The sequence below is a fragment of the Brachyistius frenatus genome, unplaced genomic scaffold (genome assembly GCF_029030835.1).
Source record: "Brachyistius frenatus isolate BFR_SWC_R1_liver_20210118 unplaced genomic scaffold, ASM2903083v1 Contig_55, whole genome shotgun sequence".
Classification (NCBI taxonomy): domain Eukaryota; kingdom Metazoa; phylum Chordata; class Actinopteri; family Embiotocidae; genus Brachyistius; species Brachyistius frenatus.
In genome coordinates this window covers 1,902,484-1,930,177 of record NW_027210654.1, presented here as the reverse complement: position 1 = coordinate 1,930,177, position 27,694 = coordinate 1,902,484, and the positions used below count along the sequence as shown (strand labels likewise).

The 27,694-nt window shown below is 40.7% G+C and overlaps 1 protein-coding gene across 1 annotated transcript in view; it reads left to right on the top strand.

Moving 5' to 3' along the window:
* The window catches only part of cdh13 (cadherin 13, H-cadherin (heart)), a 315,876-nt gene that overhangs the window by 244,920 nt on the left and 43,262 nt on the right, over positions 1-27,694 (top strand). Inside the window, exons 9-11 of the mRNA XM_069705349.1 lie at positions 1,809-1,949; positions 14,406-14,588; positions 14,682-14,935. Of these exons, the coding sequence (XP_069561450.1) occupies positions 1,809-1,949; positions 14,406-14,588; positions 14,682-14,935 (578 nt within the window). The remainder of the gene's footprint in view (positions 1-1,808; positions 1,950-14,405; positions 14,589-14,681; positions 14,936-27,694) is intronic.

The window sequence follows — 27,694 nt, the reverse complement described above, 5'->3', positions numbered from 1 at the left end:
ATCATTCCCATAAGTGAGGCCTTCACAAATCAAAGCAGAGAAATTAAACCATGAATAATATATATCTAAAACCATTTTACCACTGTTTTTGCCAGCTGTATCCAACTCTGCAAGGCTGTAATGATGACGTGGAATTTAAATGAATCTCTCACTGGCAAACAAAATATTTTCACAAGCTGCTAGGGTGGTAATGTAACTACCCCGTAAAGCAGGCTCGGCTCGATCGGCACCTCAGAGATCGTCAGCTGAACACCCGCCTGTAGGCATTTTAGGGCCTTGTGAAAAGCTTGTATTTTCTTCATGAGCCCAATACTGAAGCAAAACAGGGAAAAATAAAAAGCAGAAGAATTCCTGTTATTAATTCCTTATCTGCTACCTAAAATAAGATTTGTTGGTCATTTGTTTTGTTTCTCCTTTTTTTTGTGTCATATTTATTCAAATTTGAAAATAACAGCGCAATTGCTTCATTTGAGTGTGTATTCCAGGGGTCGCATCTTTGTCTCTGTTTGGCACCAGGGCACGATCAGAGGAGCGATATATATGCTCTCATAGGTTAATGTACAATGCAGGAGAGAGCACCAGCAGCATTCTCAGTGAGACAGATGGATGAAGTTTATTAAGCATGTGACAGTTAACACCCCCAGTAGGGCGCAAGCACTGTGGCTGATAAATAAATGTTGGCTTTACCAGCCCCTTCCCCCTGTTATTTATATACCAGAGTTAACATTTATATTAGGCATGAATTATGGCAACAAATGATGATTGCTGCTATGATCATTATGAATGCAATCCTCTCGCTGTATGTATAGGCTATATTTCTACAATTGTTATATAGATTGGAGATGCTGGCAGGCCACCAAAAAGACCAGATATCTAATTTGGCTGTTTGCACTGCGGCTATTTCAAGGACAGATCCTTTTTCCCTTACATCCCTTACTTCAGTTTGGGTTTCATCAATCTTCAGCTCATTCTTTAATGTCCAACATCTTACCAAAAACAAAACTAACCAAAATATAGGAAGAAAAATTGTAAAAGCTCAGCAAAATTCCAGTTTGAAATATAATTTCACAGATTATATTGAGGGAAATACTTTATCTATACAAGCAGGGCACAAAAATCCTTGATCTCCGATGCCCCAAAGCATTGTGGAGGATGTGTGTGAAATCCAGCTCTGAGCTCTCAGGAATCTTTAAAATGGATGAGTATGGTTATACTTTGATGCCATACTGCACAGCCTTTGGTATACTTTTTCTTCTTTTTTTCCACCCTATGTGTTCTTACTGTACAAGTATGAATTTCAAAATGTGTGTTCCTGACCTTGTCCTTAGAGCTGTGGCGAGTGTTTACTGGAGCTTTTAACACTAGTATGTGAGTGTGAGGGTGCATATTTTCAGTCTGATGATTCCTTTTCTGCCTCATCCAGTCGAGTACGTTCAAGCCTATAGCAGCTTTCAAGCTTTGTTAAGGGGTCTCAGCATTATGTAAAATACAGTGATAATGGTTAGGTTTTTCTTTGAGTGGATTAATGTAATCACTCAATAGCTAATCAGTCATCTAGTAAAAAAATGTCAACGATTTGCCTCTCAAATAGTTTCTCAAGTATTCAGACTTTGCTAATAACCAAGAATAATTAGGTATGACTCTTTCATTCTGTTTAAGTGATAATACTTGCACCACCTTTGCGTTTTATTTCCTATCTACACTTTTCTTTTCTACACTTTATCCTCCTATAAATACATGAATGTATAAATGTATTTGCTGTATCTCACTTTCTTTTAACTCTGAGTCACTGTGTGTTTAATCTCCAGACGCTGCCAACAACAACATACGAGTTAGAGATCGTGGCCAAGGACATGGCAGGAAGTGAGGTGGGCCTAACGGGAACAGCCACAGCTACCATTACCATCACAGATAAGAACGACCATGCCCCAGAGTTCACACATCCGCTGGTGAGAAACACTCCCCCCCCTTTCTCTCTCTCTCTCCTTCTGCTGAATGCTGTTTCTTCTCTTCAACTCCCTGGTCACTTCAACTTCTACAGACATTATGTGAAAAAGTTGTATTTGTTTACCCCTCTGGTAAGGGGAGGTCCAAGGTCAGGGTCACTTAGAGCTAATATATAATGTACTGCAGTTCTTCAAGGACTCAGGACACAGCAACAGAGCAAACACGTTCCAATAGCAAGCTTTAACCAAGCTCTCCGCATTATGGAAAGGTTATCTGACTAATTAGTTGGATTATTGAGGCATGTAGTGAGTGCTCTGAATCTTATTTGGTCAAAAGTTGGCAGTCAGTTCTACTTTAATTAATTTTACAGTCTTTGATAGAGAGTCTTACTTTTGAATGAAAAGTTAAAAGGTTATTGTTGAGCGGATTTTGAGCAAAAATACAGCATTTTCTCCCCTCAAATTGTAGACAGTCCCCACAGCGGTTATGTACAATTACATACAACAAACCAGAGGGTAAGAGCAATAAGACATGAAAATAGTGATAATTTTTGTAATATAATATGAATGAAATGAAAATAATAGCCAGGATTTTTGGCATATCATGTAATAATGGTGAGCGTATAGCTGCTAAAGCCAGAATAATGTACGTAAAAAAAAAAAAAGGTTATAAAATATTTACCTTAATGTAGGTCTCTGCTTCTCTTTGCTGAAAACATATGCCTTTAAAACCTACTAGAAAAGAACAGGATTCCATTTTCTGAGCAAACAGGGCACCTGAAACACCTTGGAAGAATGTATTATATTTAATGTACAGTGTTAAAAGAATAGAAAAGTAGGTTGGATATACTTAACGAGTAAGGACCAATATTTATCTTCAAAAAATACAGATTGTTGAGACCTAATTTTGTTAATGCAGTGTGGGTGTTAGTGCTGTCAAAATGTATTTTCTCTGTGTATCTTATTAGGAATATTCTCTTTTAATGTGAAACATGTGTTGAAGGAAATGTTGAATTTGATTCTCAGTAACTTAAGACATCCACTACACATTAAAACAGGGGCTTATCAGAAAGCACTGAGACTAACATAACCAGGAAAAATTATCTCTGTAATTCATACATTTTTGACAGTTTAGCACTAAGCTCCCTGACATTCCTCAAACAATTTGTTCTGAGCAATGTTCTGGTATCAAACATGATAACAAGCATTGGTCTTCTAATGTTTTTTCGAACAACATGCATACATATGAAGCCTAGAAAATGCAGGAAATACCTCATCTGTTTACCCGCGCTCGACAGCAAAACAGTGGAGCATCACACGCTTTGTCCAATAATAATGAGCAAGTGAATGTACTTAGCAATTACTGTGCTGACTAAATTGGGTTTGGTAGGTGTCAGTCTATGTGAAGGTAAAGGGAGAAAATTAAACGTGTGTTAACATTGAAAAATATTAATGAATTTCAAAGAAATCACATTTCTCTGATGTTTATAAATTATTTGTATTAGAATGTGCGTGTTTGTTGTTGATAGTACAATTAAGTCATGTAATTTAGCTTAAACTTCCATGTAGAAGTTTGCTCGTGACCGAAGGTATGTAATAGTGTCGGTAAAAAAGCCACCCATGCATCAAAGGTTTAAATATAAGCCTGACCCTCTTTGCATTAGAGGTGAGTTAAGGCCGTGCCCTCTATTTCAGATTTTACGGTAAACCTAACAGGACTAGAAGCAAGGCTCCGCCAAACAGGTTCAATTCGTATTTATGTAGGATTCATCATCTTTGATGGGATGGCTCATGCAGACTAAACATTTTTTGTCCTTTGGGATGTCTTGACAGATGGACTTTATGGAGACAAGTCGCTTGCACTGCATTCAGTTGCCCCTACACAGACTTCCACCTCCATAGTTAATTTACACATGTGTTTTCATCCAACTCAAGGACTCGCATCTGTCATAAAAAGATATTTCTGACCTTGTCTGCTAAAGGTAAAGCTCAGGGAAAAGTCCAGAATGGATCACAGGGTATGTATGTGTGTGCAAGGAACATATGTGACATGTAATAATGCATGACTGTAACCGGGTGATATGGGTCCAGAGGTAAGATAAGGGAATATTTGAGCACGAGTGGGAGTTGACGTATCCTGATTCACTGATGGTTTGTTTAGTCAGGAAAGCCTTGATGCATTAGTGAAAAGCTAACAGACTAAACTGGTGCCTGGCAGTCACGCTATAAGATGTAATGTATATATGTATAAAAAGCAGAACAAAATAGCATGAATAGCAAAAAATACTTGCTACGATGGCTGTTTTCTTTTCCCTTTTCATCCCCTCTTTTAACATCTGCAGGTGGAAAAAATGGGAGAAACGAATGGAGTCCGGTAGAAAAATACTTTCCCTGCACCTTAAGGTGCTGTGGTAACACTGAGTTGTGTTTTTTTTTTTTTTTTTAATGGAAACGCCCACAGCTGTTGTCAGATTTTGAGACACATCACGCTTTTGCCCGCAACCAAACCTCCCCTACAGCCCTCCCATGATGCATTGGGGGTGTCAGGGGAGCTTGTAAGGAGCGCAGCTCAAATGTGAAATGTTACAGCTCAGAGGGCTCGGCGGGGCCTTGCAGAGTGCACCCTGTCCGTGTCCCAGTTAATGTTCTCATTTCTCACTGGGAACAGATCCGTTTAACGGCGTGGAGAAATGGAGCTTTTATAGAACAAGTGTTTGAAGACACTAAGCTTCCTGTATAAATCCTCTAACCTCCACTCTCCCTGACCGCTTTCCAACCTGCCCATGAATCATCTATGACCTCTCAAATGACCGCCATCGTATTGTGAGTGTACTTGCGTGTGTATATCGGTGCTGAGCCTGTGTCAGCAGCAGTTCTTAAGCTTTCCCTGTATAAATTATTCAACTAAAATGTTCAAGTCTTTTCATAGAACTTTTTAAATTCCCCTCCTTTACAAGAATGCTGAGTTGTCTTTTTCTGAAGACACCACCTCCTGCGGACCAGAAGTAAGCTTTAAAAGCTCATCTTCCAGCTGATGAACAGAACTCAAGCAGGGAAAGATAGAGAGACGACCGGAAACGATGCGTAGAAAGTGGATACGGGTCCCACAAATCCCGATACAGGGAGAGGAAAAGAAAAGGGAACAATCCCATGAATGTACTGGAGTTGTGTTCCTTTCTGGTATTATTCATTTACTGCACTGTTGCTGGATTTTTATGAGTTCACATTATGTTTGAATTCAGCAAACATAATCCCTACGCAGGGTGCCTTGGTTTTTCCTCAGACCTACCTAACACAGCTCTATGCACAGACACAACTTTATAGCTTGTGGAGTCTTTGTTTCAGACCCTCAAATCCTCAGATCAGCCAGCAGAGAATCTGTTTTCCTCTTCCTTCCTGATTCATCTTTGTGCATTGAAGTTACTGAAGTTATACTTTACATGAAAGAATCACAAAGCAAGTGAGCATCAGTTTTGGGCTTTCAAAATAATGAATGTTCAGTTCCTGAATGTGGTGTACAGTAGATATGCAGTCATTAGTTGTTATTGCTGTCGTTACATGATCAACATCCACAATCAAAGAGTGAGAAATTATCCATCTTGCAATGCTTTTTCATTTTATTTTTGTTAATTGGAAAATAGAGCCATAGCTATTATTGCAATTGAAAACACTTACTGTGTAAAGAAATAAACAGTAAACTATAAATAGACTACAGTCATTGTGCATAAACATATAAGTGGATGGGCATTTTCAATTTGATTGACAATTAAGAGCCCGTGTTGCTAGGAGATGGAATGTTATCTTGAAAAAGTGAGCACGACATGTTTGACCTACAAACTGATACTAATTTATTTTGTCCCTCTATGGCTGTGGCTGTTTTTCATCAGGTTTCAATATCTGTCTACAACATCATGCTATTGTTTTTGTATTTTACGTAGAAACTGAAAGCGTACAAACATATTGGGGTATATTTCTACATACAGTGTTGTTGAGAGCATGATTTCTTTTAATATATTGTTGACCAATGACATCATTTTTTGCAACCTTGACACTTATTAGTGTCTTTTGTGGGTCAGTACTCTCCCCTTGATTGGGTTCATCCACCCTCCCTTTTTTCAAGACTCAAATTAATGTACCTTTCCTTTTGTACAACTACAGGAATTATAAACAGTTGATATGTACACTGTATTTTTGTATGACAGCTCCATAGCTACGTTTATCCTTATATATATTGCACAGGGGCTTCCCATCACAGTGCTAAGTGCTAACATGGTTACCTTCCCACTGGATGCCCAAGAGACTACAAAAGTTCTGACAAAAGTTGATTTTTGTTCATGTCATTTTCATGTCTCCGATATTATAGAAACAAAATAATGATTTAAAACACACAGATTTGGATACAATCAAATCACAGTACCAACACGGTCAGAAACGTTAATGTATGCCATCATGTCATAAAAATTCCAGTAGGCTATACAAGTAAGAACAAATATACAAATATTACCGACATATCCTGATTTCCTCCCCTTCAAAAATGTATGTTCATTTTATTTTTAATGTGAAGCACTGTTTTGGAGATGAAAAGCTGCTTTAAATGAACAAGTAATGTTAAATGGTGCATTACAACCTGCCCTGATAATCACTGATGCAATACTGAGATATGAACTTGTGGAGAATGCTTAAAACCGTCAGTATAAAGTGTCAGAATTAGCTGAACAGCATGCTGAACTGCCATTTCTTTTCCCCTTAGTAAGTTCTTTCCAAGGATGGATGATTCACTGTAATCTATCTTCCCCTTTTTTAAATCATAAGCTGAGGTATCCTCTCTTACAGGGAAATTTATTGCATTTTCCTACTGAAGCTCCCTTTGCAGGGGAATGGGCTCTGGCCTGATTAATTTTTATAGCTAGGGTCTAATCCTATTTTTATGAGGAGTGGAAACGAGAGGCAAAAATGATATGGCAACCCTTGGAATCTCTGTTGCCTGCAAGGGCAGATATGCATGCTCCTGTAACAAAGATGGATATTTCTCCTCAGGAATTTTATCCGTCAATCACGGCAGGCTGTTTATTATCTGTATGTGTTTACTCTCAGTCTTACGTGCAGCGTCTCAAGGATTCTTTGCTGTGTTGAATTTCATATTAAGCTGTTTTACAGGCTAGCAGAGAACCTGTGGATATTGTTAAATTTCTGTACCAGTTGATGCTGTATCAGAGCAGACCCTGACATAATCGTGTCTTCTCCCATACCGGCCACCTTTTGCCCTTCACGTGTCTCGCCTCCTCTGATACTTCATTCCACCAATATCCCGATCGCCCCCTTCATTCTGCTCCTCTGCACTCGCACTGCTCGCCTCACCTCCATTCTGCTCCGGCGCTGTTAATTCTGCACCATGTCTGACCGGGTCTATTTCCCCTCTGCTCCTCATAATAAGCCCATGATGGACCTTATCACTCCTGTCACTCAAACTTCCTGACAGCCAGTTCCTGTATTATTATTTTTTTTCCTCACTCAATTTTCCACTCTCTCTCTCTCTCTCTCTCTCTTGCCTGTCTGCTTCTCCCTCTCTCTTTTTCCCTCCGCTCCCTCTTCTATGGTGACCAGGAGAATATGCTCACCTGTAATCCATCTGTCCCGCTGATAAAGACGTTAGCAGTGATGGGTGTAGAAGCAGGCGTAGGGCAGCAGGGCCCTGTCAGTGCCGGTCTGTCTTGGGGGATGGCTAACGGGTGTCACGGATTAGTCCGGGCCTTGCATGATTGCTTCGCCAGCTCTGAGATACACACGGCGCTTTACCCTGGGTGATACGTTGGCGGAGCGGGCCAGAAATCTCCGTCACAAAGAGAGAGGAACGGGGAGAGGATTTGTGCGCCGTATGTCAAGTTAGAAGCATGTTAGGAAGGACAAGTGTGCGCTCGTGGGTGTGCGTGTGTGAGTGAGTTATTTGACGCAGACAAATGCACGAATGGATCAGGTCACAGTAAGATGTGGCGAGTCAGAGTTTATAGTTGAAGCTTTTGCTATTTGAGATTCAACCTGTTGGTCAGCTTTTCAGTTTTTCCCTGAATCCAATTGCACTTGTTGGATTATAGCTTAAATCAATACACTTTGCGCAGGTTTGCAACTTTATTCTACTCTACTCATCATCCATAATTCAACAAGGACTCATGTATGAAGTCTTTTTTATTATTTCCTGCCAGCAAGTATGCTGCATAAAGCAGGAAACCCTTGAGGGTTTTACCAGGTAATTTAATTCAGTGTGATGCCTCTTGACACACCAATCTTTCAATGAGACACACAACAAGATGCACTGGAAAGATGGATGAAAGTTGTAATAGCAACAGTCATGTTGTCCCTCACGTATGAAGTTCCCTCAGAAGAATGTTGATGCGTTAGAAATCACAAGGCCAGCTGCATTCTTCACAAAAAGCTGCCGCGGTCCTCCGTTTTCTCAAGAGAAGTGGCCTCTGATTTTCAAGTAATCTGTCAATAAAAGTTTGTATCGGTTTTAATATTAGTTATTATTGTTGGAGATTTACTAATTCATTTCTATGAACAATTTCTTCCAACCCTTTACAGAAATGACAGGGAAACGAAACAAAGGTTCAGCATATTTTTGGATGGAAAAAAAAGCCTTTCTCACTGAATACACTGTGACATGTCGAAGGCTGGGACACAAACTTTGATACTTATTTGGCACAGATCAAATTTCTTCGACACCATTTAGTATGAAATTTTTTTTTTGTCATTTAACATTTTTATTGCGAGGCTACATCCACGTTAACACGTTTTTGTTTTAAAATGCAAAACTTTAGCAACATTTACGCAGGAGTAAATCTCTTCAGCATCAGGGAGCTGGTACTGTAGACGACAGCATGTCCCGTACAGATCACGTTGTTCAAATTTAGGTCAAACTTTATTAGAATAGCTTATTTCACTCTTTTTTTTAGAAAAAAAAGAATTTGGCCACATACCTGCAAATTTGCATATGCTGCAGTAACTGGGGCGTGCACAGGCCAGCTAGACAGCATCCACCGATAGCTTACAAGTGGAGGTTTTAGGGAACATCGGTAAACTGTTAACGTGTATTGACGAAAAAGTTACAACACTTTCGGGTGTGAAACTTCACCGCGGCCAATCGAGACAGGCTGTCCAACACTTTTCTGTGTAATGTATCACCTGTGTGACTTGAATGGCTTTCAATCCTTTTTGGAGACATGGCTATTAAATATACTGCCTGCCTGTATTCCTTTAATGTGTTTTTTCTGTTTTCAAACAAGTCTCATGGACGAATATGAGATCTGTCACGTTCGGAAAAGGTAGAAAAGCTGCTTTGCTGAATGTCAGATTCATCAAAATGCTATCTTTAGAAACAGGCTGCACAGAAGCTGTTGAAATTTAATAAAGACACAGGTAAGCTCATTAACTCTCCAGGCTCTCTTACTGTATGCAGGATTAAACCTAGGGGGAAGAGTCAAAAATGTGTGTGCATACTGTGTATAGGATTGTGTGTGAAGATGAGTGATCGCGTGCACAATGGTGCCTTGTTACAGATTTCGAGTCCGTCTACACCTCGTTCTGCTGAGAGTTAAGCTGCTTTTGCAAGCAGATAAAGGACAAGCAAGTGCTGCTTGAAATTGTACATAATTCTTGTTTAACTCAGGCTGATTTCTTTCCAAATTTGACTTTTACCTCTGTGATATCTACCGCAGTATTTTTACAGCGTAACAAAGAGGCTGGAAACACTAAATTAGTGCATGGCTTCATCATGTAGAGTGTGAATATCTTACAAAGTCTTATGCTCAAGGTGCAACATAATTTGGGGATTTTTGTATAGTATCTATTTTCCAGATAATGTGTTAGGATTCATCCACTTAGAGTATGCTCTCTGATTTCTAAGAGCCATCCAGGGAGGATCCACAACACATCGCGAAAGATGAGATGGACGAAGAGGTACTTATAGAAAATTGTAAAGATACCAACAACAAAAAAAGCGAGAGGGTGAAAAAGTAGCTAACACATTCAAAATGACAAACTTCAAAATGGCTCTATTGCAGCGCCTCGCTGCTGTGATGTGGCAACGGAGCAAGAGTGTCTTGGAGGCAAAAACAGTCGCGTCTCGGGAGGTTTAATGTGATGGGCCACTGTTATGCGTGTTCCCTGTCAGGGAAAATCTTTGGGGCAGCGGGGACGTGTCACAAAGTACTTTCCATTAGGACAAATGAACAGCTGCTCAACTGTCTGTCGAGTTGCCTGTCAGTGCAGCCACAACTGTCATCTGTATTCATAACACATTCTGACAGACATCCAGGAATAAAATAAGTTGATCTCCCTTCGTCCGTGTGTGTGTGTGTGTGTGTGTGTGTGTGTGTGTGTGTGTGTGTGTGTGTGTGTGTGTGTGTGTGTGTGTGTGTGTGTGTGTGTGCGTTTACTTAGTTGCAAAGGCGTGCTTGTGTTTATTGGTGTATATCTGTGAGGTGGAGAACAAGATGAAAAAGTCAGATAGATACATTTTCTGGTTTATAGTGGCCAGATTACACTTTTTTCATTTATTCGTACTCTTTTCTTTTTCTGTCCTTGTGTATTAAGGTCAACGCTCTACACACAGCAGCCAGACTGGAAGAAGAGGGTTTGGGTTTCTGTTTTGTAAAAAGGCAAACAATGCCAGCTGGCAATGAAAGACAAATTAAAAGCTTGTATAAGAAAATGGAGGCAGTTTCCATAGTAGTGTTAATGAGGCAGAGCGCATTTTAATGTTACCCGGGAAAGCCGACAGATGCGTATACTCTTCTGAGCCTTAACGTCTCTTTCTCAGGCCTTTTGCCAGAAATTGAGGCTTCCTTTGCAACCCCATCTGTTGGAGAAGAGGTACATTGACTGTTGTTGACAGTGTTGAGATGAAAGTTTTGTGGAATTATTTTGTGTCTTCAATCAACCAGCTGTTTTGCTTCGGCTTGCAGGTGTTTACCACTTGAGGTTTTGAGTCCGGTTCAGAGGAAGTTGAGAGAAAAAGTGGGAATGGGTCCAGTCAGTACCCCAATGTAAATAAGGCAGAGAGCTGGTGGCAGTGAGCGCTTGATCTGCAGTGGTGATATATGGATCGGGCAAGCTGTGCATTTTGCTCTACCACAGGCAATTTACTTATTGCTGCGACCTATTACTTCTACTTAATTCTGAACTGATAGACTGTAGATTGTGCTTTCAGCTAAATGCTAGCATCAGCAAGCTAGCATGCGTGCAATGAAAAGATAATGAGGTGATCACTGCACCAACATGATGTTATTCCTTGGTACTATTTTAAGTTATAATAACTGACACGTTAATGGTGTCATATACAAGCTTCACAACTTGACATGTAAGGTCATATGATTTACTGTTTTATTATCCAATTATAGACTATGTATAAGGCAGGTTATATATGTTTATATTGCACACGTATTAAGGCAAACCAACCGATGCTTAGAATAGTAATCAAAAGTAGCAGTTTGGTGTTGGTTTGCAGGGGTCAACTCTACAGGATTATGGTAAATGATGTAGTCATACTCGAAGTAGGACAATGAAGAGGTCATACTAGTGACCTCATGCTGCTCATGTGGGAATTGTGTAGTTGTTGTATTTCAAGGTATAATATTATGATATCTTTACCTTACTATGATAAGTGCCCTGGGAGAACTTATGTTGTCATTTGGCTCTATATAAATAAATTGAAATGAATAGTCAACAGATGAGTTACCAACATAAGTCATAATCAAACGCATAGAGCAGTGCAGTCAAAAGTGTTGAAATCGTCGAGTGAAACATGACATTAGCAATTTATTCATATGATCATCTTAAGATGTGACTATCACCCAATGATCTTTTGGCAGCATGGCATTACCTTGAAGGTTTATGGAGCAGATTATTGAAAAGTCAGACATGGAAGGAGATGGGGAAACAGAAAATCGATGCCACGCTGTGGGTTTTTCTCCTCGGAATATTAAACTTGTGAAGTGTAGGACTCTGTGATTTATGGTCACTGCCAACACTGTCTGTCTGTCAGTCTGTCGATCTCTGCATGTTTGAAAGTGCGTGTTTTATTGTGTTCATTGTTCAAGCTCAGAGTCTGTAGACTGTGTGTGTGTGTGTGTGTGTGTGTGTGTGTGTGTGTGTGTGTGTGTGTGTGTGTGTGTGTGTGTGTGTGTGTGTGTGTGTGTGTGTGTGTGTGTGTGTGTGTGTGTGTGTGTGTGTGTGTGTGTGTGTGTGTGTGTGTGTGTGTGTGCCTGTGTCCAGGCCATGTGGTCATCTTTTTCTGAGAGCTGCTACTGTAATTGGCTCTCTTTCTGGAGCTGGGAGTCTCAGATACAAATACACATGTGGATAACAGCAAACTTGAAGGCAGACCGTCTTTCCACCTCTCTCTTGCCATCATCTCTCCTCTTCTCTCATAATGTGTTTAAGTCATTTCAGGCCAGGTGCTTTGCCCAGTTGTCAGTCATTTCCTTCAAGTCTTTCAGGTGACTGGTTGCTTTGTGCTCCGGGTGGAATTGGGACCTTATCAGCGGCAGGGCAGGGCCCCAATGGCCACATCACACAGAATACAGCATTTTCTCCACCCGCATGGCTGCCCCACATGATTAAACTCAATCTGACTGTCTGCTGTCTGCTGTCTGTACTCTGTGTGTGTGTGTGTGTGTGTGTGTGTGTGTGTGTGTGTGTGTGTGTGTGTGTGTGTGTGTGTGTGTGTGTGTGTGTGTGTGTGTGTGTGTGTGTGTGTGTGTGTGTGTGTGTGTGTGTGTGTGTGTGTGTGTGTGTGTGTGAAGGACGGCGAGAGCTTGCAGACAAAAGTTGTGTTTGGGTGTATCTTATCTCCAGTTTGAAGTCCAGGGGGAGGACCAGAGGAATGTGAATCACATGCATTTGTTCTGGGCTTGTGTCTTTTATTGTGTGCAGCGGGAACTTGTACTGTAGGTAGGATTTGTAAGATGGCTTTCACCACTTCAGGGTTGTTCACTATAGCTTAAAGCAAATGCTGTATCAATTCAGCATCCTCCTAATTTTCACCCGCCGCTTTTGTACCGCACCACTGCAGGTTTTGCAGGACAAAAGGGCCGACAACGCACACGTGGGAACAAACATAACTTCCTTCTTTTAAGAACATTGTGTTTCGATCCTGCGCTCCCTAAATGACTGCGAATGGCTCAAAGTGTTTTTTAAACAAGCTTTGGATGAATAAAAAAGGGAGAAAAGAAAAGAGGAGAAATCAATGTTTGTCTCTCTTCAGATAAATGCATGGAGCCAGGCAGTGTGAGGCAGTAAGAGGGTAATCTGTGAAACAACAATACCGTGGGCTGACAGGAGACGCAGTAATCTAGGCTGGACCAGCGCTATCCTTAAACAGAGTGTTCTGTGTCTGAAAGATTACACTGTAAGCTCTGACACAATACACACACACGGTCACACACACACACACACACACACACACACACACACACACACACACACACACACACACACACACGCTGACTGAATTACTTCTGGCTGCCCGGAGCCTCTGCAAGGGTAACCCTGATCACAATGTAGTCTTTAGTGGAAGCCTTGCAGGCAGAATGCATCGATAAGAATCTGATTGAGGCCCGCTGCCAGCAATGAGCAGTGAGGTAAAGAGTGATTGACACTGAAGAATAAATGAGATGCACTGTGAAGACTCACCGACGAAGGACATGAATAATGTTTATTCTGTTGTGTGCATTCATGTGTTTATATTCCTCCTGTGATTTAGGTAAGCGTCTCTGTTGGATTTGACTGCAGAATGAGTCATCAAGTCTATCTACTATTTTATGTTTAATTTTCTTTTACAGTAGAATTTCTTCCTTTCTTTCTTTCTTTCTTTCTTTCTTTCTTTCTTTCTTTCTTTCTTTCTTTCTTTCTTTCTTTCTTTCTTTCTTTCTTTCTTTCTCTCTTTCTTTCTTTCTCTCTTTCTTTCTTTCTCTCTTTCTTTCTTTCTTTCTTTCTTTCTTTCTACAACAAGTACACAGCAATTGTGCATGTATGAGTCATGCCTTTATGCGTTTGCAGAAAAGTTAAAAGACACTGATCACAAACTATTATTTTCCTCCCTAAACTACTTTTTCCTCTTAACTGAGACAGAGTCCTGCAAATATGCAATAAGCCCAGATGTTCCACTCAAGTTTGAATCATTATCAACTCAGGCAGATGACTTAATTCATGCCACCTAAAGCAAATTTGTATCTGTTCACGTCCACTTTTCTTCTTACATATTTCTGTTGGACTTACTATTCAGTAGCACTGCCTCAAAACTTCACCTAACAGCCGGCCTTTGAAGTCTTTTAAGTTACATAATGTATCTTCTGATACAAGGTCTTCATCTGAGTGGTCTACTCTGTCTGATTCCAGTCTGATTTGTTCTGTTAGATGAAGGTATCCTCAGTTGTCCTCTCTCCGTTTGGTTTCTTTTAACAGTTTGAGGCTCGTGTGCTCGAGGGCTCGACGGGCGTCGTGGTCAACCTGACAGTAGACGACAGAGACGACCCAGCCACGGGGGCATGGAGAGCTATGTACTCTGTAATCAGTGGAGACCCCATGCAGAGCTTCGAGATCCAAACTAACCCGGACAATAATGAGGGGATGTTGTCAGTTGTCAAGGTAAAGTACTGTGTATAAGATTTCCCTATGCCTTTATGTAATCTAGTAAATTAAATAATAACCCTTACCTTCCCAATCATTTTCCCCATTCAGCCTCTGGATTATGAGGCGTCTGATTTCCATACACTACTCATCAGAGTGGAGAACGAGGACCTTCTACTTTCCGATGTGGGCTACGGGCCCAGCTCCACAGCCACCGTCCACGTCAAGGTCGAGGACATCAACGAGGGACCGGTATTCTTCCCGGACCCCTTCATAGTCACCAGGATGGAAAACATCCCTGTGGGCAGCTTTGTGGCCTCGCTCAATGCTACAGATCCAGACATATTAGAGATACAGAGCGTCAGGTAAGGATCTCAAAGTAAAATGACGTGATAAATGAACAACAGAGTCCAAAAGAGACCAGTAATTGAAATCGAGCTGCAAAACTGCTCGAATTGTGTATGAGAAAATTAAAAGATACAAAGAATGCGAGAGCTTTGTTTGTGTTGTGGGGATTGAGAACTATCTGCTGTAATTCACAGCTCACTGTTGTCAGTAATGAGCTTTTAGATTTCCATTCAGAAACACTTCGATCAGTTGAGCAGTATGATGAAGTATCATTCACAAATGAGACTTGTTGAGCAGCACTTTACATTTTCTCTCATAAGGGCAATTCAGTAACATCAGCGAGCTGTTAGATGATGCTAGCAAGGTGATTGTGGAGGTAAACAAAAGTGAAAAATAATTTTATCCGACTAAATCACCATTTTCCAGCTGTTTGCGAGATCTGAGTCTGTTGGTTCTCACCTGTCTCTAATGTGTTTTGGAGCCGTCATCACTCCATCTTTTTATCTGCTCATATTTCTCACATCGTCCTCACTCCTGCATCACTTGTCTCCCATGGTCAATGCCTCCTGCTAGGCTGCTTTATCTGTTTGTGTACGCACACAAAATATACCAGCCGGAAAATTTGCAGTTTGCAGGCACAGGTCAAACCGTTCACCCCAGTCGACAGAGAAGTCACAGAGTGAGGAACTTCATTAAGTTGAACTGTGTTACAGCAGAAACCCCCTCTCAGATATTACCATCATCATAACAGGAAGGCTATTAGTTGCACTACATATTACAATACAAATTATTCCTCTTGCTTCCTGGGGAGCCCCGTAGCGTGTGCTGCACTTCCACTTTACAAGAGTTTCCATCTTGTAAAGTGGCACTGCATTTATTGGCTTTCAGGCCTAATTTATACTCAATTTAGTTTGCTCTTTTTCCGCACCCTTGGAGTTATATATCATGTAGAAATAGTTTTAAATAAACACATGGGGATAATATAGACCCAGGGAAATAAAACTCACCAGATCATGACCTTACTGCCCAGATTATTGATGCTGTTTAATGTGCTGTAAAAGGAAGTCACTGTTGGTATCAAATTCCACATAATGTGGAGTTGTTTCACTGAGTGGGATGTTAGATTCAGGAGATGTGCCCATAAAGCTTTGATAACTGGTGGCCTGACATCACCAGTCAGGTCACATGACCGTATAAATTTCAAAATCTGTGATAGCACGAACTGGCTTCTGAATACAGATGTTGCTTCAAGGGCAGTTTTTGTTGTTGTTGTTGTTGTTGTTCTGGTTATAGGTTTTAACACAAGATTTATTTTTCTACTGAATACTACGGGTCACCTCCTTCAAGCAAAAACGCTTTCACAGTCAAAGCACCCTGCATCTGGAACTTGTACACTTTGTAACATGGCTAATGACGTGTCTATGTGTTAATTTGTCAGGTATTTTGGTCATAAACCAAATTAAAATTCTGACCTGATGATGGCCCTGCATGGGTTCACTGTTGTATCACAGTTCATCCTTTGGAGAACATAAATGTGCGTACCAAATTTCATAGCAATCCATTCAATATTTATTGAGTTATTTAACTCCAAAACAACATATGAACCTCACTGTGGTGTGAGGAAGAAGTCAGGGGATTATCAAAGCCATCAGAATTCACTGTCAGCCTGCGAGACCAACGTGGTGGTCTTCATAAAGCCACTTTGTTTGTGTGGCTTTGTGTTAAATTCATGTAATCGGAAGACTCAATTGATATCACAACAAAGTAGCAACATAGCCACAGGAACATGAATGTTCAAACACTGGCAGAAACTGATTTCATGCATCAGACAATCCCAGAGAAAGGGCAGCCTTCCCTACAAAGCTTTTTTATCAAAACAATCAAAGTTAAAAAACGGTTTTATTTTCTTGCGCCTCTTTCTACACTCAGACGCGACTGCATCTTATCTGCTCGTCCTTCAGCAGTCATTGGTCTTTGGTAACCCATTTACCACATCCACTGCATCTGAAAAGCACTGAAACAGAAAAATGGCCAACTGACGCAAGAATCAAATTTTAAAAGTGTGCTGTCATTGAACAACAATGTAATGGAACCGATTTCTATACGTCTCACTGAGGTTGGAGGATGTTGAATAGTATTTGCTTATGTCTCTTTTTCTCTCTTACACACACACACACGATTTTAATGCATGTGAATTTTTAAGCTATATCGATCACTTAAAAGCCTTCTCTAAAAATGTTAGTGGTCTTTCATCTATCTATAGCCACGGAGGGCTCTGTGTGTTTTTTTTTTTTTTACATCATCTTTGCATCTTCTGTCGCAGGCGTGCATCTTTCTAACTTTATCCTTCCCGCCAGCTCCGCTCCTCTCATCCTCTCATCTTCAGCATACATTGCTGTATTCGTTTTATGGCCTGCCTGTGTGTTGTTATTTCATCCTCTTGACATTTTGGCAGTAACTGTGACTTTGAGGTGTCATAACTGTGACCTGCAGACAGGTTTCGGGACGTGGTGAAAGGCAGACATTTGGAGAAGTGGAAATAGAGAGGGGTGTGTGCGCAGAATGAAATGTCAGAAATAAAAAAAAAAGAGATGTGTTTACCTTCTTCTCTCCTTCCCTGTCTGCCTCTGCATAACAGCACAGGTGTGTGTGTGTGTGTGTGTGTGTGTGTGTGTGTGTGTGTGTGTGTGTGTGTGTGTGTGTGTGTGTGTGTGTGTGTGTGTGTGTGTGTGTGTGTGTGTGTGTGTGTGTGTGTGTGTGTGTGTCAGTGTGTCTGCCCCCTGGGTTGAGAAGGTCAAATGCAATTGACATGGAACACAATCGGTCTGACTCGCTGGTCAGAATATGTAGTCCTCGATGCCCGACACACATACATGCACGCATCGCTGTATATTTGTGAGGACTACATTCATTCTTTCTACGTTTGGAGCAGTTTGTTCACATAATGAATAACGTGCATAAACAGGCTTTCCATAACAGTGTAGTGTACGACACGTATTCAAAAAGCTCTGACACTGTTCCTGTTGCATGCGAATGGAGAACAGCACAGCATGCACGGAGCAGGAGGAAGTCATTACTTTTGTAGGTATTTGAAGTCACGTTGCTTGAGCAACATCAAGAAACAGCATTGGGTAAAGTTTTCTAAACAGTTATCAACTCAATTATAAAAAGCATTGTCCTTACATTGAACAGCTAAGCCCTATTTCCACAGGACTTTTGTTTACTAGGGTTTTCCTGTGATTTATAATAATTGCAGCTGCCATTTGGGTTTTTGAAATTGTGCAAATCTGCCATGTATGACATTTCTGAACAACAGCTTGAACCCAAAAGCAGACTTCAGCTTTGTTGATACAGGATTTAAATTTCAACGGGGCGCGGGGAATAAAATATGTTTCCATGCTGCTTTAACTGAATATGATTATTGCAGGTGGTATTTGCGCCAACGCCTAATTAAATGAAAATGCAGCACTTCACATAATGAACTCTGCCAAGTCCCAATTCCATATTACACTTTATACAGTAAATACCACAAGCTAAGTGTGTGAATTATTTTTTTTGTTAGTAAACAAAAAATCATTTAAATGTTTAATAGTAACAGGAAATTATATTAATGCTACTAATGCATGTTTTTCAGGCTGAGTCTTTGAAATGTTACTGCCACTTAAAATTCAAAGACATATTCAAAGATAGTTATTTTTTATTTACTGGAGCATTCACAGAGCTGTTTCACCACCATCCACAATCAGTCCAATAAAAAATATGTTTCAATAATGTTTTCCAGCTGGACGCCGCTCAATCATGCCTGTTTTGCATTGCGGTGTCTGGGAAAAATGTCCATCAAAAATCAAGCTTCTTTTACTATGTATGCTGATGTTTATAAGAATATTTTATTTTCTCACTTGTCCAGTGTCAACACTATATTCAACACTGGCCTTTACACTCTAACATTGAAGGCTGTCTTCCCCTGTGGTTCACACTCTGGTGGTTCACTCATTTAGCTGATTAGACCTCTCAGTACTGTCTGGGAGTGTCCAACTGTGCTTGATTGACGTCATCATCAATTTTTTTTTTTTTTTCCCCACCTAATAAGGCGTGACAATCTTGTCCTTTTGTCACTCATACTCATAATCAGACAAAATAGGCTGCCACTCCCGTGTTGGTTGAGTTACTCATGACCTCACCACTGCCTAAATATGTAACACTTATCACAAGAAAGAGGGAAAGTGGACCTTTGCAATCATAGTCACATATTTGTATACAAAATAGTCATGGTTTGAGGACACATCAAACATTTGCAGAATAACATCTTTACCAATCTCTTCAAACACCTTTGGTTGAATAAGTCATGAAGTCCTGATCACTTTACGACGTACCACAAATAGAAGAAAAAAAACAGAACTTCTTTCAGATGATTGCTTTGCTGTGTGACACATGGTTGACCATTTTTTAAATCACAGATGGTTTCTGTATTTGCTCCGACATAGGGATGACATTACATCCAAAGTAATATATTTTCAGGGTGTTCTTATAACTGAGCTATTAGCACATGTATCACATGGACACATATGCCTAGAGTAGTGAGTCCCCGGCCAACCCTAACCCGGCCATCCACACCATCACTGCAGGTCATTCCCCTGCTCTCTCCTGCCTTTTTTCCTGTCAATAATCCACTGCCATGTCCCTATGCATTAACAAACATGAATAGAAATGCTAATTGGAGGCCTAATCACTCAAATTATGACAATTACCAATTATATTTGAAGGAGACTGCAGGAATGTACTTCAATAAGAAATAGGCTGCGCTGCAAAGCTTCTTATTAGCCTGGTTTCCAGCCCATGAAGAACCCAGCAGGGTTAATCAGGGCTATCTCATTATTCAGGGTATTAGACAGCTTTCCTTTACCTAATTTTTTTTCACTTAATGTTGTTGAGAAACAGGTTGTTTGCCTCTGAGGGTGCGCAACAGTGGAGCAAAGAAGTAAATTAATTTAGTTTCCCTTTGACCACATTCCACAGTCCAGCTCAAAAGCCATGACAAAACTGAGGAAACGCAGGTTGAAGGTCAAACAAAACTACTTTATTCAAACTTAAACAAAGTTAAACCCAAAAGAACAAAGGAAAACACATGATGAAGTAGTATGGTGTGAAGCTGTGTTGTGTGGCATGACACAATCATGCATGTGAGTGGAGAAGTCTCTCTGAAGTGAAGAAGGGCAGAGACTTTATGATGTGGAGACACCGGGCCCAGGTGTCCCCAATCCGTCTGATGGCCGGCTACAGCCTCCTACAACACAGAGCTAGAGCGTACAGATCAAAAACAGGCAGGCCATCACACCACGGACCCTTTGAAGTAGCCGAGACACTGATGAGCCCCAAATTATTTTTCAGTTGTTAATGATCACATCATCTGTCTTAATGTTGATGATGTGATGGGAAAGCTTTTCTGAGTTGTATTTAAAATCCTTTGACAAAGGATTTGTTTTACGCTACATCTAAAGTACTTGTGACTCACGCGGAGACATTAGCATTAATTAAACTGTGCTCAGGGCCAAAACAAAGAGTGACGTTTTTAATTCACCTTATTTTGCACTGTGGTGAAAATTCCTTTCTTTCTGAGGATTTCCATTCCCAGCACTTTCCCTCAAATTGACCCTAAGATAGTCCCTACGCTCATTCTTACCTGCAAAGTTACATAATTACAGCAAATATTAGTCGTTTTAATCCGGTTCGGTATTTAGGCCAAACCATTAGACTCTGTGGGGATTTGTCTCCTGTTTCCGCTGAAGGAGTTTTTCTAGCCCTCTTGACTGTGTTCAGGGTTTTAGTCGAGCAGAGTGGTTTTATGGAAGTGCTGAAGAAGTGACAGAGTGGATTTTAGATGGGGAAAGTTGGACTTTTTTATGACAAACGTTTATCTGGTAAACCTCACAGAAGGGTTTTGCTTGGTGCGTGGGTAATTTGACATTTAGGACATTTTTTGCGCTTCAAGGTGGTATTGTACCTTGAAATTTAGAAAATAAAACAACTTTCGTCGGAAAGTTTACTCACATATTCTCCAAATCCGATCTTAAAACTCTACTCTTCATGGTGCTCTGGTGCCAAGCCGGTTGTCTGTGAAGAGGGGAGCAAATAATGTGAAGTGTCATTAAGAAAGTTTGTCTAATTTAATTAGGTCTCATTTCCAGTGACAAGACTCTCATCAGTTGTCAAATAACTATTTACACTGAAGTAATTGATGCTTGATGGGAAATGAAAACAGAAAGTAAAGGACCTTAGCTGCACTCACTGCCACAGTTTGAACACAGTGTGCACTTGTGCATAAAGTTTGATCAGAGTTGATGCTGGTATTGGCGAGACAAGGAAATTGTGCCTGTCCTTTGTTTGTTTTATGGATATTGTTACTTGTTTAACATGTGTGGTTAGTGTTTTTTGTTTTTTTCTAGTGGTCAGAGTAAATATTAGCTGCGTTTATGGACCAAATGGAGACAACAGGTTAAAACAAACCAAACATTTTTAAAGATTTTGCAGAAGCTGCAGATAGCAAAACTAAAATACTTTTTTTTTTTTTTTAGCCTGTTTCTCAAAGTTTATGTTGCCACATAGCACCATTTGTCCCAGTTTAGCCAGTGCTCAGAGCTCTCCAGACTTAACCACCTCTCTACCGTGGCTCCTCCATCTCTAAAATACATTTAAGTTGTTTTCTTCTTGCTTTTGAAAATAGGGAGAATTTCAAACAGTTGGGTCATCCATTATTCAGCAGCTACCTGTCTACTTTCACTTCTCACTCTGGTCCTGTTCAAGTTAAAAGGGATTGGACTTAAAAGAAGAAGGCTGGGGTACTGGAATGTCAGGCATGAAAACTGGCTGCCAGCTTTTGGGAGCTGCGGTAAAAGAAGAGATGTGGAAAGAGAGAGTGAGAAAGATCAGTGGACAGACAGACAGACTGTGAGGATGATAGCGTGTGTGTGCTTGTGTGTGTGTGTGTGTGTGTGTGTGTGAAGAGGTGACATGTCGACTGCGCTACAAAGGCTGACCTGCAAAGGGTCAGACATTGAGATCGCTATCAGGTTAGCCTGAAATTGCCGCTGTCTGCAGCAGGATAACCAACAGAGGAAGGAACAGAGCGACAGACAGGATAAAGGACATGAGAAACAGATGTCAGCAAGAATTACCCAGAAAGCACTCTGGGGTGGATGTAATGTTGGGAAGCAGCCAGTGAGAAGTAATTCACCTACTGACTTTCACAAGAATTTAATAATACTAGTGGACTGTCATTAGTGAAGATTTGATTTGCTGCAAATGTGTCCTGCCAGCTATGCTGGCCCACTTAAATATTCTGGTTGTGGCAAAGTGCACAAAGTACAAGGTAATGTGGATTAAACTGGAAAGTGAAGTATAGAGGAAATCAATAAGACTCCTGCTGAACTCTTACTAACTAATTCCAAAAGTTATCCCAAAGTTCAAAGTAGCCACGCCAGTATAACAGCAGAGCACGTTTGTTTTGTCAGACATTTGAAACAGAGAAGTGAAATCCTGCTGAATGGATTCTGCCTATAAGCACTCTCTCCTTCTCTCTCTCTCTCTCTCTCTCTCTCTCTCTCTCTCTCTCTCTCTCTCTCTCTCTCTCTCTCTCTCTCTCTCTCTCTCTCTCCTTCTCTCTCTCTCTCTCTCTCTCTCTCTCTCTCTTTCTCTCTCTCTCACTGCCGCCTTCTCCCAACACATCACATTAAAAATTAACCCTGCACAGGAACACAAAACTGCAGAGCCAGTAACCGGTTCATCCAAACAACTTAAGTTTTGTTTGTGGGCTCACTCTCATCCGGGGTCAAAAAGAGTACAGTGTACTTTTAAGTGTGCATCAGCAATAGTGGATGTTTAAGCCATTTTTAAATCACCAAAAACAATCTATACAACTCTCATAAAAACTACACACAATCACTATTTTTCTATAATTTAATGGCTGATGGTGATGCGCATGGATTGCTAATTAAAGTTATAGTGAGCTGGATTATATCCACATACCAATAATACACCTTTTCTTATGTTTTAGATGTATTATAGTGTTAAAAATGAGTTTGCTCTCTCTTTACATTTTGCTCTTCTTTTTTGGCACCCTGATTTCACTTTCTTTTACATTATGATGTGCAAAGACACTTAAAGGCTCCAGTATCAAAGATCAGGCATCACCATCACCCACATTTGGAGTTGATCCTCTTGCACACTGGACTAATAGTTACAAAAGTTGTTCAATCCTGTTGTATGTTCATGGGGTTTGGAGCACACCAAACAAAAAGGTCCAGTTAGGTCGTGGAAAACTCTGGATTAATAGGACTGTTTTTATATGCACTTCACGTGTAAGTGCAAGGCTGCTTGAAAATAGCATCAGTGAAAAGAGTAATGCCTAGACAGCGAAACGACAATTTAATTTAGATGGATAACATTTCAATCCCACATGTGGTTAACCAGAACGGGGTGACCATGTGAAACAATTAACATTTCCAGTAGTGTACAATGAATAGTCTCCAAAACCAAGAGAAAAATGCATTAAATATCTTATATATATTATAAATTGCAAATATATAATAATCTGGCATTCAATGTTGAGCTAGTTTCGTGTTTAACTGTTTACTATTCGTTTGGCCGGTGCTCAACTAATACCAGTTGAAGGTGAAGCAGGACGTTCATGTAATATATTTGGAAATGTTTTGGTCTCTTCATATAGCTCAGCAAAACACACCCACACAAACAAAGACAGAAGTCAAGGCATTTTTGATCCACAGGCATCAATAAGACTAATCAATACTGTCATAAACAAAGCCATTTTCAGAAAAAAGGACTACACACTCTGCAGATAATGTGACTTCTTTAAAACCTCCATCAAGCTGCCACCCAGTATCATGCAGAGCGATGTAGCTGCTGTTTAAAGCAGCTTTGCATCCTCGAAAAGCACAAGATGAGCTGTCTTAGAAAAGGTTTCTCAGATGCAAGTTGCAGGTTTTTTCATTTTGATGTTGCTCTGCAAGGCAAAACAGGCTGAGTCATTCAGTCTCCTTGTTTCTTCCCTCTCTCTCTCTCTCTCTCTCTCTCTCTCTCTTCCTTGTGTCCTCCTGGGTTGTGAAGAGACTGATTAAAGGCTAATCAGATGTTTAGATTTGTTTCTCATTTCTAGCAGCTGACTTATGTCATGCCAAATGCGTGGTAACGGAGGGAAGAGTGTGTGTGTGTGTGTCTGTGTGGGAGAGAGTCAGAGACAGAGAGTGGGGGCAGCGAGAAGGTTTAGTCATATATTCAGTGTGCCAGAAAATAATAACAAAAAAATATATATCTTTAAAGCCAAGAGGAGCAGGCAGAGAGGGATGCTGTGCTGTGAAGCAAGAGTAAATTGCTTTTCTTCCTGTTAATTACAGGGTTATGGTTTTCAACTGATGCAAAGAGGTGCTATTTTGCACCTTATTATGATAATAACTTTTTTGTTCTGTGTTACTCAGGCTTGGTAATTTATGAAAATTATGTCACTTAACGGTGCTGCTCCACGTGTATGTGATGATATATAGCTGGTGCGTCTTCTCCGTGCAGTCAAAGGAAGTGTCCCCGCACACTCCTCTCTGTTCCTGCCAAATATTGACAGTTCAAACCATTAATTTTCATCTCCCAGTTATAGGCCACCATCTCTCTGCGCACACTACTACACCGCTGCTGTTAAGTCGACACATTGGGTCTTTGTTCGGCGTACTCAGTGGAGCGTCTGCGGTTGTCGACTGGAGCTGGCAGAGAGCCTCTTCCAGACTTTACCTGGTTCCAGTGAAGAATAGTGAACGGGATGAAAGGAGTGAAAAGAGGCTTTGAGTCTTTCTGAGATGGTGTAAAAGGTAAATCAGACGTAGGTTGAATATTCATATTCAGTCACACTCTTCGGTCTGATATAAGCCGGGAAGGGACACTGGATGAGTAAATGTAAAATGAAGACAGGAAGAAGCAAAAAAATAAAACGTTTTTTTTCTAGAGCTGCTGCCATTGAGACATGAAGGGAGGGAGTCGAAGTAAAATAAATATATGAACAATAAATGTAAAGTGGCTTCTATCACTCGTTTAAGTTTGGATGTTTTCTCTGCCTGTCTTTACATGTTCCGTTTTCACCTTTCTCCTCTTTAATTCACACACCTGTCAAGCTGTGCAGGAGACAGCTTTTTTTTTCAGAATTTATAGTTTTCTCATCAGCCTTCTTGTAACAAATGCAAATGCACAGTGTACATTCCTTAATTGAAACACCTTCCCACCTTTTCCCTTGCTCGGCTCAGTGGCACGTACAAAAAGGCAAACCTTCCCTGAATCTTTGTGACAGATGATTGATGCAATACGTGCCAGCGTTTTTGCTTTTCCCTTTGTCGGTGCTGCCACATTTATTTCCCCCGTACAGACCTGCTGCACTGTGCTGATACAGAGCAGAAATATGAACAGGTGTGACATCGGTAATTTGTCCACATGGCCTCGAGCAACGGTTGGCCAAAACCGGGCAGCTCAGCTTAGTTTAAAGTTGAAATCCAGCCCAGAGCAACTGACCGAGGTCTTTGTAGGCGACCCCAGAGGAGTCACTTACGTTTCAAGCACAATGGCTTCGAAGCCGAGTTCTCCCTTCTCTTTTTCTCCTCTCTCTCTCTCTTTGAGGTCTCAGAAAAAGGAATGGAATAATAAAAAGAGAATTTTATCATGTCAGGTATAAGTGGAAATGTAAATGTTGCTGACCTCTGACTAAGTAAGTAGTAGAGCTAATGCCCTCACTTCAGCTCGGTGACACTTGTTCAAAGCGAACTGCAGTGTTTGTTTCTTTTCCTTTCCTTTCTGCCACGTCAGTGAGGTTTGTCAAGGCCCGTGCTGATTGAATAAGCAGCAGCCCTGCAGTGAGTTGGATAACCGTTACTTCAAGTATGCAGCCCTTTCATAGAAGATGCTTGTGAGGCACAGGAAGTCAGCAGATGAAAGGAGAAAAAAAAGCTATAAAAATAATGTCTAGCGTAGCACTCTTTTCATAATTTTATCAATCCAAACAATTATCTCGTAACATACCTCTGAATGGACTCCCTGTGTTGGCTTAAAATGATTCTAATCAGCATATTTTGAGGTCAGATCAATGTGTAATGTGAAAGGAGTAACTCGTAATGACAAACCTTCAGAGAGTCATCCCCTGACTCGGCAGTTACCCACAGCTCTGTGGACCTTAATAGCTTCTTCAGGCTAATTTTGGGGTTTTACGGCCTACAATGTTATTGTTTTGGTTCAAACTGGATTCATACTTTATGCAATGGTTTAGATACCTTCAGTGTTGGTTATAGTCCAGCATCCACCCACTGATATCACTGCCACAATGCTAAATGTTGGTGTCTTCTATATGTAGCCAAGGGTTATAACTGCGCTTATACTTATAACGTCAATAAAATTATAAAATGGACACGTCCTGCATGATCTCTGCCAGCAAACACTTTATTAACGTCCTCCACACAGTAAGCAAAATAAGCACCTAGCTTCCGTTTTCTACCTTTCACAATAAAAGGTCCTAATTATACACACTGCTTTCAGGCGGAACTTGACTTAACAATAACAGCAAAGGACAAGATATCTAACTTTACTATTGTTTAATTGTACTATCTGCAGTAACTGTATTTACGGTCTGCCTTGTGATTTACTTGAATGTGCAACCTGTTATCACAGCAAAGCGTGAAAAAGTTTCACGCTTTCAAAATGTGAAACTGTCACACCTCGACAGGCCAAGGCACGACAATTTCACGTTTGGTGTAGTGCACCAGCGTGACTATTTCATGCGTTGCCATGATACTGGGTTGGAAGGTGAGACCATTTAGCTTGCTTCATATAAAAACATATTGTATAAATTCTGATCTTCCTCCACTGGCATCAAAAACCTGTAGAAGAAATAAAAATCAGCCAAAGGTTTCTGTGGATCTCTGTTTCTGCTGAAGCCCTGACATCTCGTAAGATTTTTTTTTTTTAAGAAAGCTACGGCAAAGCTTTGGAGTCTATGTGCAGACTCCAGCCCCAGCAGGCACTGTGTAACCCTGTAATGTCGATTTATAAATCCAGTTTCAGCAGTCCCACTGCTCTCCCAGCATTGCTTTTGGACACAGCAGGCAGTATTTTTTTATTTATTTTTTTATTTTTTTCCGCTGCTCCCAAGTGGCCAAAAAAAGATCAGTTAATAAGTTTGGTGCTTTACACAATGATGATGTCACCGCATAAACTCTTTAAAACACCTCACTGATGTGTAGACAAGCACAAGGAGGTCAATTACTGTTAGATCCCAGCGGCGTCTCTCAAGATTTACAGGCAGCCACATGGGGCAGTGAGTGTAGGCCTCAGCTGGAGAAAATGCAAATGAACATAATCCATTTAAAACATGGAGACTTCTGACTTCTTAATCCGCACATACTGCTGCATTGTTTCTCACACTAGGTCACAGGTCTTACCTGTATCAGTTTTACATGTAAATTTTAATTGATTTAATTGTGAATTCTGGGTTATTTTTCAGCATGGAGTTTTGTAGGTATGGGGTGGGTACAAAATTGTGAAACTGGGGCAGTGCAGGCCTCTGAGTGGTCCCAGATCACCACCGGAGAGGCTTCGCCGAGCGAACACAGGGAGGAGTCAGCAACAGAGAGGGGAGAGATTCATTTTCATTACACACTTATTTACCCTCCCAGTCTCATGCATTCCCGTCGTATCTCCATTCTTGATCCTTCTCCTTATCTCACTCTCCCTGCTCTGCC